This window comes from Diceros bicornis, chromosome 21, assembly GCF_020826845.1.
Source record: "Diceros bicornis minor isolate mBicDic1 chromosome 21, mDicBic1.mat.cur, whole genome shotgun sequence".
NCBI classification, from domain to species: Eukaryota; Metazoa; Chordata; class Mammalia; order Perissodactyla; family Rhinocerotidae; genus Diceros; species Diceros bicornis.
In genome coordinates, this window is record NC_080760.1 from 53,867,303 (window position 1) to 53,883,772 (window position 16,470).

Here is a 16,470-nt window from a genome sequence, read left to right on the forward strand (position 1 = left end):
TTTACCCAGGCCCTGTGCAGGAGGCCTCCCTCTTTCTCCTGAGATCAGTCAGCTCAGACCGACCATTCCAAATAGGAAAGCAGAAACTGCTTCGTTTTAAAGAGATTGTGGTCTGGAAAAGAGTTCCAAACAGCTGCACATCTGACGACTGCACTCGCCCGAAGTCCAGGTTTGGTTTATACGCTGAAAGCAGGAATATCTCAGGGCGCCGTCCATGGAGTGGACCTTCTGTCCCAGACGACACGTTCTTCACATCGCAGGTGTTCTGATCCCAGCGTCCAGTGGAGTGAGCAGGTGAGAGGTCAGAGGAGGTCAGAAGTGCCCGCACACACCCGAGGTAGGCCCGGCGCAGGACTCAGGCAATGCCACGCCTGGAGTTCTGCCCTCACAATTTCCCCAACAAATGGTTTCAAGGTGAATCAAAGTGCAATGAGAGTCCACAACCTCTCCAGGGAGCTTAGGACAAAGACGACAGGTCGGGGACAGGAGGGTACACGCGCACACGGTGCACACGTGCAAGTGGGAGCAAATCCGCCAGTTCCGAAGCTGTCCCACCCCAGGCCCCTGGTCGGGGCGTCTGGAACGGCCCTTGCAAATGGCCCTTCTACACCCAGGGGCCCCGGGGCCCTGCCTCCTCCCAGCTTTGGTGTGTGGCCGCGAGCAGGGCTGCCCGGGCGCGGTCTGTCAGACTCTGAGGAAAAGAGGAGATGTTGTTCTTCTAAGAAAACCACAGTTTTGGAAAAAAATATTTTTTTCTATAATAATCATAAAGAAAAATACTCTCCAATAGCTGCAGCACCAACAGAATGTGATGAGATCTGACAAGGTCCAAATCCCTGTAGGCGTCCACAGGAAAAAAACGTGATAAAATGTTTTAGTCACTGACTACACGACTATCATCTGAAGATTCAGATAAGATATAGCAAAGGACATCAGATATTTTTTGGTTTTCAATTATAACTTTAGAAATGCAAAATCTTATTTTTTTCTAAATTGCTTGTCTATATTGTAAATCTGGTCTACAATTTAAAAACATGCAGAATAATACACCTGCAGAAAAAAAGATAGACTTGAAATTAAAAGATCTTTTTCAATTAAAAAAAAAGATTTCAAATGATTTTTTTAATTGTGGAAAAAGTAATTAGCGTGATGTTTTTGCCTAGTGGCTCAAACCTACCCGACAACTGCTGAGTCACCACCCCACTGTGGGAAGGAACTCTGCCTGTGCTGCCCCGAAGCAACGGCAACCAGCCTTCGAGGCAGCCTCTGCCCCGGCCCAAGCGCCCCGCTCCCTGCCGCCCTCTGGAATGTGTGCACAGGAGCTCGGTCACACCATCGACTCCGTCACCACTGGCCCCTGTGGGCCCTCCCTGCGGGAGAGCTTCAGCACAGTGGGCTTCTCGCTGCCGCTCCCGCCTTCCCCCGACGTCTGGGAAGACAGGCCTTTCTGCTCCTCCTTGGCCTCTTCCGACACCTCCGGGTAGATCACCAGGAACGTGGCCGTCAGGAAGCCCAGGAAAGAGCCCACGGAGGCCACCATGGGGATAACGCGCACAGTCCCAACGGCGTCGACCACGCCCCCGAGGGCAGACGCCACCAGGATCTGGGAGATGTAGACCTGGCAGGAGAGGATGGCGCAGTCTATGCCGAAGCCGCGCTTGGAGTTCCCGGGGCTGTGGTGCACGTACTGCAAGAGAGGAGAACACACGGTGAGGGTCATGCGGAGGTAAACCGGCCAGTCAGCATTCTCGCATCTGAAAATTAGCTCAGGAGTCTGGAAACAAATCATTGCCTTCCACTCAGCCTGTCTCCCCCACCCTGTTCCACTGCTATTCGACACTGTATTGGAGGTTCTGGCCATTGCAATAGGCAAGGAAAACAAATAAGACGTAGTAAGGATGGGGAAGGAAGAAGTAAAACTCGTCATACGTGGATGATGTGACTGTGTGTGTGGAAAGTCCAGAGGAACCTGGAGAGATGCTGTAAGAAGAGAGCAACGTGCCACATTCATGGATAGAAAGGCAAAGTACTACAGAGCTTTTCACTCTCCCCAAATTAATCTATATAAGGATTGTGCTTCCAATAAAAAGCCCAGAAGCTGATTCTAACATTTAGATGAAAAGCAGACGGCCAAGAAAAGCTAAGACAGAACATGGTGTAACCCATGCAGACAGAGAAGTGGAACGACACACACCTGACCTGATACAACGTTGCAAACCAACGTGACCACAATTAAAAAAAACAAAAATAAAACAGACCTAAAAATATAAAGAATGGCACAAAAATACCTTTGTGAAACTTGCATTTCGCCTACTATAAAAAAGATGATTAAAAAAAGAAGAGCTAAGACAATCTTGAAGAACAACAAAGTTGAAGGACTTGTACCATCTGGTTTCAGGTCTTATTATAAAACTACTTAGGATAGTGTAACATCTGTCTGAGGACAGACAGGCCAATGAGAGAGCACAGAGACCAGAAACACCCCCGGATGGACACCTGACCAGGACAAACACGGCAGTGCAGTGCGGGTGGGGAACACGCAGCCTTTACGATGAGTGGCGCTGGGACAGGTGGCCGTCTGTATGTGGGAAAACTAACAGTCTCCATCCCCTGCTTCAAACCACACACACACACCTACCAGGGAAGAGCACACATCGAGAGTGCAGGCGCACGGAGGACACAGGCAAGAACGCTCCCTGCGGCAGGGTCAGCAGTGACCCCCACTGGAGGAGCCCAGTGCCCCCAACAGCAGGACGGATACAGGAACTGTGGCCAGATGGTGGTATAGGAAAAGGAGTTAGCAGCAGGGGGTAATCACAGACACTCCAGCCACAGCAGGCTCAGAAACCGGCCAGTCGAGCACATGGGTTAGAAGGCAGGACGATGAGTATCTGCACGTCTGCTTCTTGGTCTGCAGTGGATTCACAGCTGTGTTCTCCCTTCCGAAAACGCATCAAGCTGTGCATTTACAACGCGCGGACTTTTCTGTAGTCATGTTAATTTCAACTAAAAAGTTTATTTAAAAAAATGCCATCATTTAGATTTTCCTTAGTTCCATATTGATTCACCTCATCACAGTGCATTTATTTTGCTTTAATAATCGTATACGAGATGAGGTTAAACACGGTTTAGGTTTAGGAAGAGAGAGACATGAGCTTCTCTGTGGTTTCTTCCTTTCCCTTGGAAGGGTCTGATTGAAGTCTGAGAACCTGGGCTCCACCTGCACGGTGGCTCCTGAGCACTCGAAAGGTGTTAAATCAACACTGAATTTCAAAGACTTGGTGCAAATGCAAAATACCTCAACCTTTCGTATTGAGTACGTGTTGAAATGATGATGTTTTGGAAGTACTGGGTTAAATAAAATATAGCATTAAAATTGGTTTCACCCACCTTTTCACTCTTTAAATGTGGCTACTGGAAGTGTAAACCTACCCAGGTGGCCCACATTCTACCTGAAGGGACAGTGCTCGTCCCAAGCTCCCCTCCCAAGGGCCTGAGTGGGAGGGGACCGTAGGCAGCAGGCAGCCTCCCCATCCCCTAAGTGCAACCCTGGGAGATGCACCTGAAGCCTCCAGGCAGGTGCTGGGTGGGCCGGGGTGCCAGCAGCCGGGCAGCTGAAGAAGGAGACCTGCGGCCAGGGAGCCGGGGCTTGGACTGACCCGGGCAGCTAGCAGCTCTGTTAGCCCCTCAGGGGCCATTCAGAACTGAAAAGCTGGGGACCGTTTGTGTCTCGAGTGGCCACAAGCGGAAGGTGCAGAGCTGTGGCTAGAGACGTAGAGAAACGAGCACAAGCTCTGGGGCAGATGGATCTGATCATCTGTCCCGCTGGTGACCTCGTGCCCCAGCACCCTGGCCGCTGCGGCCCCCAAGGCGAGGACGCACCTCCTTGATGTCGTGGTACTGCCCGAGCAGGGCGTAGGGACAGTAGGAGATGCTCATGGAGACGATGCCCATGGTGCTGATCATGATCATGGCGACATAGACGTTGGCGAACATGGCCATCACGGCCGTGCCGATGGAGAAGCCCAGCGTCCCCAGCACGTAGATGACCCTGATGCTCAGGTCGTAGCTGTCCAAGTACTTCTGTAACAGGGCTGCAGAGAGAGTGCGACCACAGGACGGTGACCGACAAGTGTGGCCCCCGAGCGGGTGGCTCAGCTCGCTTCACTCCTGTGGGGCTCCCTCCACCGCTCGCCCCCTGCCGCCCCACCTCCCCTGCTGAACTCAGCCTGGCTTCATAACAGGCAGAACAGGCAGACACACCCCTCCTCTGTGCCCACGCTGCACAGCCAGACACGCGCCCAAACACACCTGCAGCTAGCTCACCTTGCGCACTCCGCTTCCAGGAGCTCTAGGCCCTCTTGTCCCGGACCCATAACCTGAACCCATCCTGGGGCCTGCGGCTCCGTGGGGCCTCCCTCCCCTGCCACGCCAGCCCGGCCTGGCCCAGATCCTTCCCATCAACCCAGGCCCACTCAGCAGTGCTCTCCGACCTGACACCCATCCTGCCTTGGGAACTTGAGTCCTAGCTGGTTTTCCTCATGAGTACCCTTCTGGATCTGGAAGGACGGACTCCTGCTCACCCCTCCTGACCAAGCAGCTCATGGCACCTCCTCCAGAAAGTGTCTCAGACACTGCCCTGACAACTTCTCTATCAAGCGTAGGCAGTGCTGTGTGACTGTCACGCTGGCTTCCCACTGCGGTGTGGCATTCACCTTGACTATCCTCAAGTCTAGGTCAGGCTGAACGAAGCTGGCTGCCTCCTTCACGGTTTGGGCAAAGACCAGGCAGGGAGCCAGCAGGCCCCAGACACACTGCGTGCCCTCGAGACTTGGGATGCCCTGCTTCTGTGCCTGCACCGCCTCTCCCTGTCCTCCTGGCTAAGGCACCAAGACCTCTGTCCCGGGCTCGGGGCACCGCGCCTGCAGTCCTGAATCACCCTGAGCCCACTCCCAGTCAGAAGACAGCCTGCAGCGGGGTCTCAGGACACCCAGGTCCCGGGGTCGGGCTATAGGGGCTCTTCCCTGAGAGGAGGATGCATGGGTTTCCATGCTCCTGTCCCTGAGGGACAGCCTGTTCAGTCAAAGCCAGGGCCTGCGCCTGTGCAGCAGGACCCCTCACCCACGTCTCTAGTCACTGACATCGCCCAGGCTCCCGGTGCACTGTAACCCCACTCTCGGCTCACTTACCTGAGCAAATGGCGCCGGTCGCCGCATAAATGACCAGGCCCCAGCAGCCCATCTTCACGCCGGCATTGTAGGCCTGCCAGGCGGTGGAGTTGGAGGGGGCCTGTTCCAGAAACAAGACTGGGGTTCAGGGGGGCAGGGACCACGTGCCATACTCTCTGGGCAAAGAAGGTTATTTTCCAACTCAACTACAGACAAGCTGTTCATTTTGAAAGAGGTGATAAATGCTTCATCAAGAAGAGAGCCAGCCATGGTCCAGGTCAGGCTCTGAGTGGATCTCTGCGATCCCTCCCAGCCTCGCGCCTCCTGCTCTGGGCTGATCGGATGTGCAGCCCCCACCTCTGCCCTCTCAGAGCCCAGGGGCCACAGAGAGCAGCTCAGATGGACCCGGAGGTGAGGGATGGCCTGCAGCAAGGAGGCCTGAGCCTGTGTAGAGCCCATCTTGGCCCTCCCGGCCCACCCTGGGTGACATGGCCACAAGTGTGAGCCAGCTGATGCCACGGGGAACAGGAGCAGTGCCCAGCTGAGTCCCGACGGTTACTCTAGGCACTGAGCTCTGGGGCAGTTTGGTAGACGGACAAACGAGAACGCCTCACATCAGCCTCCCACAGCGGCCTCACCCTCACGGAAGCCCTTGTCATTTCCGCCTGCAGACCATGGGCCCGGGGGCCAACACCCTGCTGGGCTTGCACACAATGACGCCTGACCCTAACAACGGGCGCACACTGGCTAGCTGCCCACTGTGCGCCTCCCGCCCCTGCATGTGAAGCACCGCGCCCCTCCCTGACTCACGTGGATGATGGGGCTCGAGGAGGCGGTGGGCAGTGGAGGCCGCCTGGGAAGTGGCCTCCCCGAGGCCAAGGCCGTGTCACGCTCAGTGCACTGAGCTGTCACCCCTGCCAAGCTCTCCCAGCTCTCCTCCTGGATCTCTGCGATCCCTCCCAACCATCCCGAGAGTGCCACCCCTCCCAGTGCCAGAAGTGCTCACCTTGGGGTCCCCTTCGAAGATGACCTGGCCCATGAAGTCTGTGTAGAACACGGCCTCGGCGATGACGGAGAACCAGGTGAGCAGGTGGCAGAGGCAGAGCCGCATCAGCTCCCTGGGCATCTTCAGCATGGACAGCCACAGCAGCCGCACAGTGGTCTCCCCCTCCCCCTCCTCGCTCTCCGTGTCCCCGCTGGAGGTGGTGGCCCCGCTCGGGTTCCGGTGCCGGCACCGCTGCCGTTGCCGCTTCTGCAGGTCGTACAAGTCGCTCATGCTGCGTGATGGCTTGATCAGGACCACGGCATTGGCGCGCCGGTAGCGGTAGCGGTGGGCCCCAATCTTGCCGTAGTAGGAGAAGGTGCTGGAGGCCTGCCGGCGGAACATGTGCCGGCGCCGCCTCATGGAGGCTGATGTGGTCGAGGGCTTCCCGTCCACCCTGGTGTAGCCACTGAGGCCGTCTTTTGGGGGGGAGCCACTTCCGTTTGGGACTTGGGCTTCGTTCGAGTGACTGTCGAGCAGCGTCTCATCCTCCTTCGCGGTTTCCCTGAGCAGTGAGGGCAGGCAGGGCGGCCTGGTCTTGGCGAGCTCCTGGCTGTTGCTGCGGGGGGTGCTGGGGTAGGAGGCGTCGTGGAAGATGGAGGGCTCGATGTCATGCAGAAAGAGCAGCTGGGGCTCCAGGTCCAGCGCGGCGTCTGGCACGTGCAGCACCGAGTCGCTCTTGCTCCGCACCATGTCCACGTCCAGGTAGTCCAGGGCGAGCTCGTGCTCCGACTGCACCTCGTCTGGAAACAGGCCGGCGCTGCCGTCCGGGACGCTGGGGCGGGCGGCAGGGGGCAGGGCGTCGGCCGCCTCCGGGCTCCGCTCCTGCTGGGGGCTGTACTGCTCCTCCTCGATGCTGAAGAGGTGCAAGGCCACCGACACCGTGAAGATGATGGCCGCGAAGAAGAAGAGCACTTGGTTCTGTGTTCGGAACCAGGCGCCCAGGAAGGTCTGGGTCCAGTCCAGCCCGCCCAGCACATAGCCGATGGCCCCACCGAGGCCTGAGCAGGGGGAGGAGACAGAGCGGCCAGTGAGTGGTGCAGGGCACTTTGACCCCCCAGAGGACACAGGCAGGCTGGAAAGATCTAGAAGGGCTTTCAACCTCAATCGGGGGCCAGGGCTGCCACTCACAGTTATGTCACAAATCAGGACATAAGTTTTTGGGACATAGAGTGAGAAACGGTAGGGAAAAGAAAACAAGAAACTACAGTTGACCCTGGGTTTGGAATTCTGACCTAACAGATTCCTGCCCATAAATGAGGAGCAGACGACTGTCAGGAGGGAAACGAGCGGCTATCCCGGGACTCCGCTCGGCACAAACCACCACCCCCTAGGCTCAGAAAGTCGACAGGCCCTGTCGGACGTGAAAGCTGCCCGACTACAAGGAGCAGTCAGCACAGGGCCCTGGGCCACGGTCACCTGGCCAGCTCGTCACCCCCATCCCAGCCCCACAGTCACTTGGCCCCGCGGGGCTGGGGGTCCCTGCTCACTGCCTTGCCTGTCGGCATCTGAGGTGCAGCTGCGCCCGGGCAGTGGAAGCCCACCCCTAAGTGGGGGTGCTGGTCTCGGGAGCAGCCTCCTCCACTCCCATGGTCCTCAGCGCCAGGCAGGAAGTGGGGGGCTGGGGGTGAAGGGGGGAGGGTGGGGAGCAGGAGTACATGCTCACCGGCAGAGAAGGCGTGGATATTGAGGGCCATGTCCTGCTCCTCGCTGTCCACCACGTCCAGCAGGTAGGCGCGGATGGGCCCCTCGGTTGCATCAGCGCTGAAATCCAGGACCACCACCCCCAGCACTGTGAGGACGATGCCAATGGGCTGCCGGCTGGGGACATCACCGAGGGACAGACCTGACAGAGTACATGGGGCAGTCAGATCTCAGCTCCCAATGCCGACGGTCATCTCCAAGGGGCAGCAGCGACACTTCCACTCCGACCAGAAAGGGGCATGTTTCTGGGCACAGACTCGGTATGGAAGGGGGCTTTGTTGTCTCCATTTCTGTCATTTACAGGATTTTTTTCTCCCCGTTCACATCAGCTGTTTGGTGAACCTCAAAGAGCTTACGTGACTTTTACATTTTGTAACTAAAAAGGGGAAAGTGGTCCTTCCTACTCAACCTTCACTGGGGGGCCGTGCTGAGAGCACCAATTGTGTCAGCGAGAAAGGATGACGTGTGACACACCAGGTCCCTCACGCCTCTGTGCACGCGCTGCGTGTGGGGTTCGACGTTAGCTCCCCTGGGCCAGGGCCTCGAGGGGGAGCCTGTGCGCCTGCCTGGCCCAGGGTCTGCGGGACGCTCCGCCGGTGCTCACAGAAGGCATAACCACCAAACGATGCTTCCTCGTTCGTTCGCTGTGGTTTCTCGGGCCTTCCAGAGGAAGACTCTGTTTGGATTTGTCTTATTGATGCTACATGGTGAGCATGTGTTTATTTTCCAATTTGCTTTACAAAGAATTAACTGCGAAGGCAGACACCGATATTTCACGAGTCACACTGCATCCAGGGCAGCCAACCAGACCTACAGGCTAATTGTATTGTATAATCTGAAGTGAAATAATACTGAAAATACTAATTCCTTCCACTGGGAGCTTTTCAAGCTAATTCTCTGAGCAGCCTGGGTTGGAGAAGATGCAGCTCTGGAGAGAGAGATGCAAATGGCCTTGCCTCTCACAAAATCCCTCTGTAAGTGGGCTGTAAGCACCCAGAAGACGCTATAATCACACACCACGTCTCACTTGCCTCAGGTGAGTCTGCCCCTAAACCCTGAGACCAGATCACTGGATTCACCGCCCCTGAAAACAAGCAGCGCCCTCTTGCACGAAGACGCAGAGGTGGCCGTGGGCCCGTGATCGGGGACTCAGGCCCAGCTCCAAAGCTCGGCAGGTTAGTTAGAAGGCGCACAACCCGCCCTGCATGCGGGCAGGGAAAGGGGTTTCTGACTAGGAGGTCCCTGCTGGCTACCCCAACCCTGTGGTGCCCGAAGAAACACAGGCACAGCAAGAGACAGGGTGCCCAAGGCATGGGCCAGAGCCCCCAACTCACCGCATTTGGGCCACATTTAGGCGGGACCACCCCATGGACACAGCCTTGAGAAGGCCCATGGTTCTCTCTGGGTGAGTGTGGGGCAGAGGCCGCTGCTCCCCAGGGTGAGGGTGACAGCCTGAGAGAGCCCACAGCATAGTGCCCGCAGGGGCCAGGAAAGCGGCACCCCTGGACTTCTGATTGGGAGACACCCCAGCTGGAGAAGGCCTCACATAAGGGGTGTAGCTCAGGGGTGCCCCCAGCCTGCCCCCACACAGGCCTCTGAGAAGCCAGTGAGGCTCTCGCTACAGCAAAAGGCTTCCTGCGGTCTCTCCTCCTGAGCGTTCCGGCATCCCTGACTTCCATCTGAGCTGATGCAGACTCGGGGTAAGTTTGTGAATGTCAGAACACAGAGTAAGCCTCCATCTTAAAAAGTGGTTGCCAGAAAACATGGCTTTGTCTTTGGCAGCATTGACGGGCACCCTCAAGGCAAAAGCTATGCTCCCACATAGAGGTGCTTTAACCAAAAACACAAACACAGCAAGCAGCAGAACAAAGCGTGAGCACACGAAACCAAAAAGCAAGCATCCAACTAGGCCTGGACACTTTCAACACCAAGTCTAAGAAAAGGAGAAAAAAAGAAAAGATAATTTCTGAAATAATGCTGGAAACAGGATGTGGTGTCAGATACGCATTAAAAACAAATGGGTCACAACAGGAAACGCTTCCCTGTGAACAGGTTCCTACAGCTTTCCCACGTGGGCCCGGATCCAGCGCCGCCAAGTGCGGCCACCGCCCGGGCGGCAGAGGGCCCAGCACAGTCGCGCTGCTCAGGGACCCAAAGGGGGCAGGGCTCGCCCAGGAGGCCACGCCGTCCCACGGCCGCCACTCGGAGTTATCTAACACCACATATTGCACTGAATGGAAAGCTACTCCCAGTCAGGACTCAGCCACAGGTTTTAGGAGGCATAGGTGGCAGAGGACACTCACCGATGGCAGAGCCGTTCAGGAAAAGCGCCACGCCGAAGAGCACGCCCACGCAGAGGGCCAGGATGAAAGGCCGGCGGCGGCCCCAGCTCAGGGTGCACCGGTCGCTCGCCGAGCCGATGAGGGGCGTGAAGATGAGGCCAAGGACGGGGCTCAGGAACCAGGTGAGACTGTAATACTGCTCCGGAAGGCCTGCAGCAGACACGCGGGCCGTCACACACACGGCACGCATGGGGACACGCTCACACAGGCCCACCCGCTCACCCCAGGCGGACTCTGCTCACAAAGCATGGGGACAGGTGCCACTGAATGCACATCCCCGCTGGTTAGAGACTCTTCGGGGTAGAGGTTCCCACCCGCGAGGCTGGGCGATTGGAAACCAACTGAAGCCTCACTGGGAAGCACCAGGCAGTCAGAGGTCAGCCCTGGGCCTTGGAGTGGGCACCCTGGGATGTGCCCGCAGGTGCACCCGGCCGCCGGGCACAAAGTGTAACAAGCAGCAAACATTAGTCGCAGCGGAGCATGGAACAGCCATGCACACACATGCGAGTGCCACGCCAGGGCCCACACACAGCAGGTGCCCATGGGTGGCAAGAGGCCGAGACCCTCGCATACCACTGGTGCTGACCCAGCCTTGGTCTCGGGGGCTGCTCAATGTTACCTCAGGGGCACCAGGCACTGAGCCTAGTCAGCCCAGGACAAGGGCGGAGTGGGGACTGCAGCTTGGGAGAGGCGGTGAGGACCCCCTGCCTGCATCCTGGGCCTCATGGCTGGAATCTGTCACCAGGGTCCCGAGGCGGGGCCATGCAGCCACTGATGTGCTGGACGCCCCCAGCAGGAGGCCGCTTAGGGGTAGCAGGGGGAGGAGCCTCAGTGTCCAGCTAGAACCAAGGGGTGTATCTGGCGCTGGATATCCCCTCTCACTGAGTCCTCCTAACTGCCCAGAGAGGTAGGGATTATTGTGCCCATTTTACAGAAGGGGAATCTGAAGCTCAGAGAGATTAGCTAATCTGCCCCAGGTCACACAGCTAGAAAGTGGGAGCCCCAGGACTTAACACCAGGGCTGCCCGATTCCAAAGTCCATGTGTCCCCCACCCCCATATGCTGCACCCTGTCACACAAACCCAATGCCCATCGACGGCGGAACGGCAAAATGGGTCTGGCACATTTGTATGCTGGAGCGCTGTGCAGCAACTGGAATGAACCAGCTGCAGCTTCTCGCAACAACACAGCTGAACCTGGCACACAATGCTGGATGCGGAGGAGACACGCTGTGGGTTCCATTTATCCGACATCCACAATGGCTAAAAGAGGCTCTGCCGGCAGCAGCCAGGGTGGCTGCCCTCGGGAGGGCAAGGGCTTCGGGGCTGGTATGCCCTGCCCCTGATCTGGACGGTGGTCCCTGGTGAGAAACCACCCAGCTGCAGGCTTCGGTCATGCACTTCTCTATGTTATGCTTCAGTAAAACGTTGACTTAAACAATAAATGGTGCTCCAGCCTGCCAGCGACTCCTCTGGCTAATGTTTTACCTCGCCAAAGACACTGAATGATGATATTGTCCTGAACTACCAAGAAAAACAAACTCGTGTAGGAGGAGGAAACCATGTTCAAAGGAGGAGGGAAGCACCTTTCAGAATTATCGCTAACATGCCAGTGAAAATATTGATGCGTTCAGGCTAGAATGCAAGGCGTCTGTTCTGACCTCTACGCACACAGCACTGTAGGAAGGGTGAATTCTGCTCCTGTTTCAAGTCAGCAGAATGTACTGTTTCAGGAAACTCGAGGCTTGCTGAGTGTGTTCATAAGGCAGGCCTGGTTCCTCGTCTTTCATCATCAAATTAGGCGGAGGGGAAGTACCAGCTGCCCGGCCGTGCTGACACGGCCCACATTCAATGACACACGTTGTCCAGCCTCGTGTTGCTCAGAAGTGATCCCTGACAAATGCATGCAGACCGTGAAACGGAGTCAGGACTTCAGAAAGAGCAGACAGCTTTCCCATCCCAACGTACACAGCCTCTTCTGTTGGGATTTGTAAACACGTTACAATTTTACTGATGAACTCTAATGTGCCTGGTGACAGGCAGCTCCTTGCAGAGCTGCAGCACATGCTCGCGCACACACACATGCACACACACACACACACACATGCACCCACGGGTCTTCTCTCCTCGGGTCCTGGCCTTCCGGCCTCAGGCACATGGAAGCCCCTGGGTCTCCTGCACACCCCTTGCTGATCCTCACGTCCCTGCCTGGCTCCTGTTAGAATTCTGAGGTCACCCACCCAGGAAGCTTCCCGCCTCGCCCACAGCTCCCACTCACCCAGGCACACCACTGTATTTCCACACCTTCTGAACCACATGTATGCATTCTCAAGAGACCAGACAGCCCTGAGGGCGGGGACTGGGTTATTCGTCCCTCCCCAGATGTGACCCACAGGAGGTGCTCATGTTTGTTGAACTCAACCAAACCTTGAGCTGCTGGAGAGAAAGCCCCAGATGCGCTGCCCAGTGACTGCCAGTCTGTCTCTGTCTGTCGATCTTCACCTCCCTACTGGCTCCTTTTCTGAAACACCACCTGCAGGGCCAGCTGGAAGCCCCCTGCACCCCCAGCCCTCTCCACCCCTGGAGAGGCCAACACTTGACCCCCAGGCCCCTCCACCCCTGGAGAGCCCAACCCTTGACCCCCGGCCCCTGCTGCTGGCTGGCCCCTGCTAAGCCGGTCTGGTCCAGTCCTTGGGTTGTGGCTGGCCTACCCCCTCCCTGGAGCACCTCACCCACCTGGCCTGCAGTCTGCCCCAAGTTACCAAGCCCCTTCCAAGCCACCAGATTCCCAACAAGCCCACTCTCTCCAGCGAGGTGCAAAGCGCCCCATCTAACCGAGCGTGCAGCTCCCACGCTCCTCTGCCACCCCGCCACACGTGCATGCCCCTCTAGCATCACAGCTCTTGGCACCTGGTTCTGGCAACGCACTCGACGCTGGTCCAGGTGCAGGCAGATGAGCACACACAGCATACCTGTGACCCCTGTGCTTGCCCGGGCAGTGTGGCGGCCAGAACCAGACCTGGTCCCTGGCTTCCCATGGCTTCCAGTCCTGGGGAGGGACTGGCATGAGCAAGCTCACCAGGGCGACCCATGGTGCTGGGGACTGGCCAGGTCGGGAAGGCAGCACCCTCATGCCAAGGTCTGATGGAGATAGGCAGACAGGGTGCTGCAGGCAGGGGGAAAGCAGCGGTGGGCATTCATCTGGCTGTGCAGGGGCCGTGACCATGAGCTTCCACATCCTTACAGACCAGGAGACAGGCAGCCCTGGCGAGACGAAGGGGCAGGCTTTAGATCCGCAGGCCTGGGGACCCTGGCGGGTCTCTCATGGGGGGACAAGGGCTGGTGGTCGTGGGGCCCCACGCACACTTGCCTGGACTTCAGGGCGTCAGGACAGGGTCCAGAGCCCGGTGAGCACGTCCTCCTGGCACCCTCCAGGGGCGTGACTGGCAGGAGGCTGCCCTGGGAGGGGTGCCCAGCTGGGGGACCAGAGGGTTCCAGCTGTTGTCCCCTTGCTACTTGGAGGAACTGACGTGTGCACCAGACTCCTCTCCTCCTCAAGGTCAAGGCTCTGCCACACGGGCTGACAGACTCTGCCACCTGTTTCTGTGTAGCCTGCACCTTAAGAATGGTTGCCACTTTTTTAAATGGTTGAAAAAGATCAAAATACGAATATTTCCTGACATGTAAAAAGTTGATGACATTCCAACTTCAGTGTCCACACATAAAGTTTTACTGGAGCAGAGCCACACTCGTCCGTTTATGTACTGTCTGTGCTGCTCCAGCTCTGACGGCAGAGCTGAGCAGCGGCGACAGGGACCGGCTGGCCCACAGGGCAGAAGACCCCTTTGGCCCTTGACTGCAAGAGTCTGCTGAGCCTGCTGAGGGACGCGGGCGGCGTTTTCTGTTGTGCGGTTTGTCTTCCCCTTCTGTGTTTAGCTGTCCTCTTGGGCTGAAGGAAGGGTGTTCAAGTTCCCAGCGACGACTGCAAAACCGTGCATTTCAGCCTTCAATTCTGTCCACTTGGGCTTTCTGTATCTTAAAGCTCTGTTTATTAGGAGCACACACACTGATGATGGCTACGTCTCAGTGTTGAACCGACCCTTTCTCCCTGGGCTGCCTGCTCCCTTTATCGCTGGCAATACCTCTTATCTGAGTCCACTTCATCTGATATGAATGCACTCACCCCGGCCGACGCAGGCTTCCTATGGGCACAGCAGATCTTTATCCCTCTCTTTACTTTCAACCCATCCGTGTCATAATATTCTAAGAGCATCTCTCTTAAACAGCACATTGGCAGATCCTGTATCCTCCGTCCTGCCCAGCTCTCCTCCCGCATGTCCAGTCCACCGGCACCTGGTGCAGTTACTGCCGTGGCTGACGGCAGGGCCCCACTCCTTCTTTCTGTTCTCTCCTTGTTTCTGTTCCTCCGTTCTTACCTTTTTTGGGTTAACTATCTTTGCGCATTCTATTTTACTTTACACATTGGCTTTTTGGCATCATCTTGTAGTGGCTGCTCTAGGGATGACATTATATGTCGACTTTTCAGTCTACGTGGTGACTGTTACACATCACAGAAGGACCTGGCAGCCAGCTCTGTCCCTCCTGCTGCCCCCTTTCTGCTGTAGTTGGCACCGAGACCACGTCTACAGACACTGTCAACCCCACACTCTACTAGGATTTTTGCTCTAACAGTCATATCTACTGTAAAGGAGTGAAGAGAAAACTCGCCCTGTATTTTCCCATTCAGCCCTTCCTTCCTGAAGATGACTGTCCATCTGCTATCGCTTCCCTTCAGCCTCAAGAACCATCTTTAGTTTCCCCAGCATTTCTTTCAGAGCAGATCTGCTCATGACAAAAGCTCTTAGATTGTATCTAAACTCTATTTCATTTTTATTCTGAAAGGATATTTTTGCTGGATACAGAATTCGGTGTGAACTCTTCTCCCCCAGAACTTTGAAGATGTCACTCCACTGTCTCCTGGCCTCACTCCTTCTGAAGGGAAGGCCGTGGTATCCCATGGGATTGTATATATGCAACGTGTCTTCCTTTCCTCGGGGTGTTCTCATTTCCCTCTGCATCGCTGGCTTTCAGCAGTTTGACTATGACGAGCCTAAGCAAGGTTTTCTTTACATTTATCCTGTTTGGGGTTCACCGAGCCTCATGAATCTGTACATTTCAGTCTCCTAACATATTTAGAAATTTTTCAGTTATTTCTTCAAATTTTTTAACCCCGTTCTCTATTTCCTCTCTTCTGGGGCTGCAATCACAGGTACATCAGACCTTCCGACGTTGCCCACTGCTGCCTGAGGCTCTGCTCACTCCCTTTATCACTCTGTTCTCTGTTCTCCACATCAGATCACTTCTACTGACCAGTCTTGCAGTCCACTGAACTTTTCTGCTGTCGTCTCCAACCTGGTCTCAACCCCATCTGGCTCATTTTTATTTCGGATATTGCATTTTTCAGTTCTAAAATTTCCATTTGTTTTTTTTTTTCCTTTTAACAGCTTCTATTTCTCTGGTGAGATTTACTACTTTTCCTTATGAGCATGTTTTCCTCTATGCCCCTGAGCACAGTTACACATGCTTATCTGGTAATTCCCACACGAGGCATCACCTGGGGGCAGCCTCCACCGCTGCCTTTTCTCCTGAGGAACCGTCACATCTTCTTGTCCACGTGTCTAGTAACAGTGAGTTGCATCCTAAACATTGTGAGTGATGTGTTGTAAAGACCACACTCTGTTATAGTCTTTTGAAGAGCGTGGATATTTTTGTTGTAAAGATTAGCCTGGCTGGACTCAAACTCAAACTCTCCCCCCTCAACTGGGGCAGCAGAAACCTCCGCTCCGTTCTGTCAGCTTGAGCTGAGCTGCTTGAAGTTTGTCCCATGAACTCCCATTTCAGGAATCAGCAAGAAATGTGAGCAGAGATGACACACAGGATGCGGGGTCCCTGCCCTAACTCTGCCCTAAACTCTGTCCTCAGGTTCTTCAAGACACTAAATGTGCAGGTGCCTTGTGAAGTTTTAGCCACCCTGTGTGGCATCAAATGAGGGCAATCCTTGGGCTAAGAACAAGCAGACAACGAGAAACCCACCCAGTGCCGCTCTCTTCTCCTGTTGTTGGATGCGCTCCAGTGTCCTCAGATAGTTGTTTTACATTCTGTCCAGAATTCCTAACTCTTAACTGCAGAAAGGTTGTTCTGACAGGAGCTCCTCT

General features: G+C 55.9%; 1 protein-coding gene across 7 annotated transcripts in view; it reads right to left on the reverse strand.

The window, feature by feature from the left end:
- Positions 1–554: 554 nt before the first annotated feature.
- SLC45A4 (solute carrier family 45 member 4) overlaps positions 555–16,470 on the reverse strand; it is a 93,073-nt gene continuing 77,157 nt past the window's right edge. For 5 of the 7 annotated variants that reach the window (XM_058565006.1, XM_058565003.1, XM_058565004.1 and 2 more), the window contains 6 exons: positions 10,218–10,406; positions 7,877–8,056; positions 6,175–7,211; positions 5,190–5,289; positions 3,883–4,094; positions 555–1,687 (listed from right to left, as the gene is read on the reverse strand). In XM_058565006.1, the coding sequence (XP_058420989.1) occupies positions 1,328–1,687; positions 3,883–4,094; positions 5,190–5,289; positions 6,175–7,211; positions 7,877–7,907 (1,740 nt within the window). In that variant the 5' untranslated portion in view covers positions 7,908–8,056; positions 10,218–10,406 and the 3' untranslated portion in view covers positions 555–1,327. Of the gene's footprint in view, positions 1,688–3,882; positions 4,095–5,189; positions 5,290–6,174; positions 7,212–7,876; positions 8,057–10,217; positions 10,407–11,916; positions 12,007–16,470 lie in introns of those variants that run through there. The other 2 variants (XM_058565007.1, XM_058565005.1) reach the window with 2 other exon arrangements.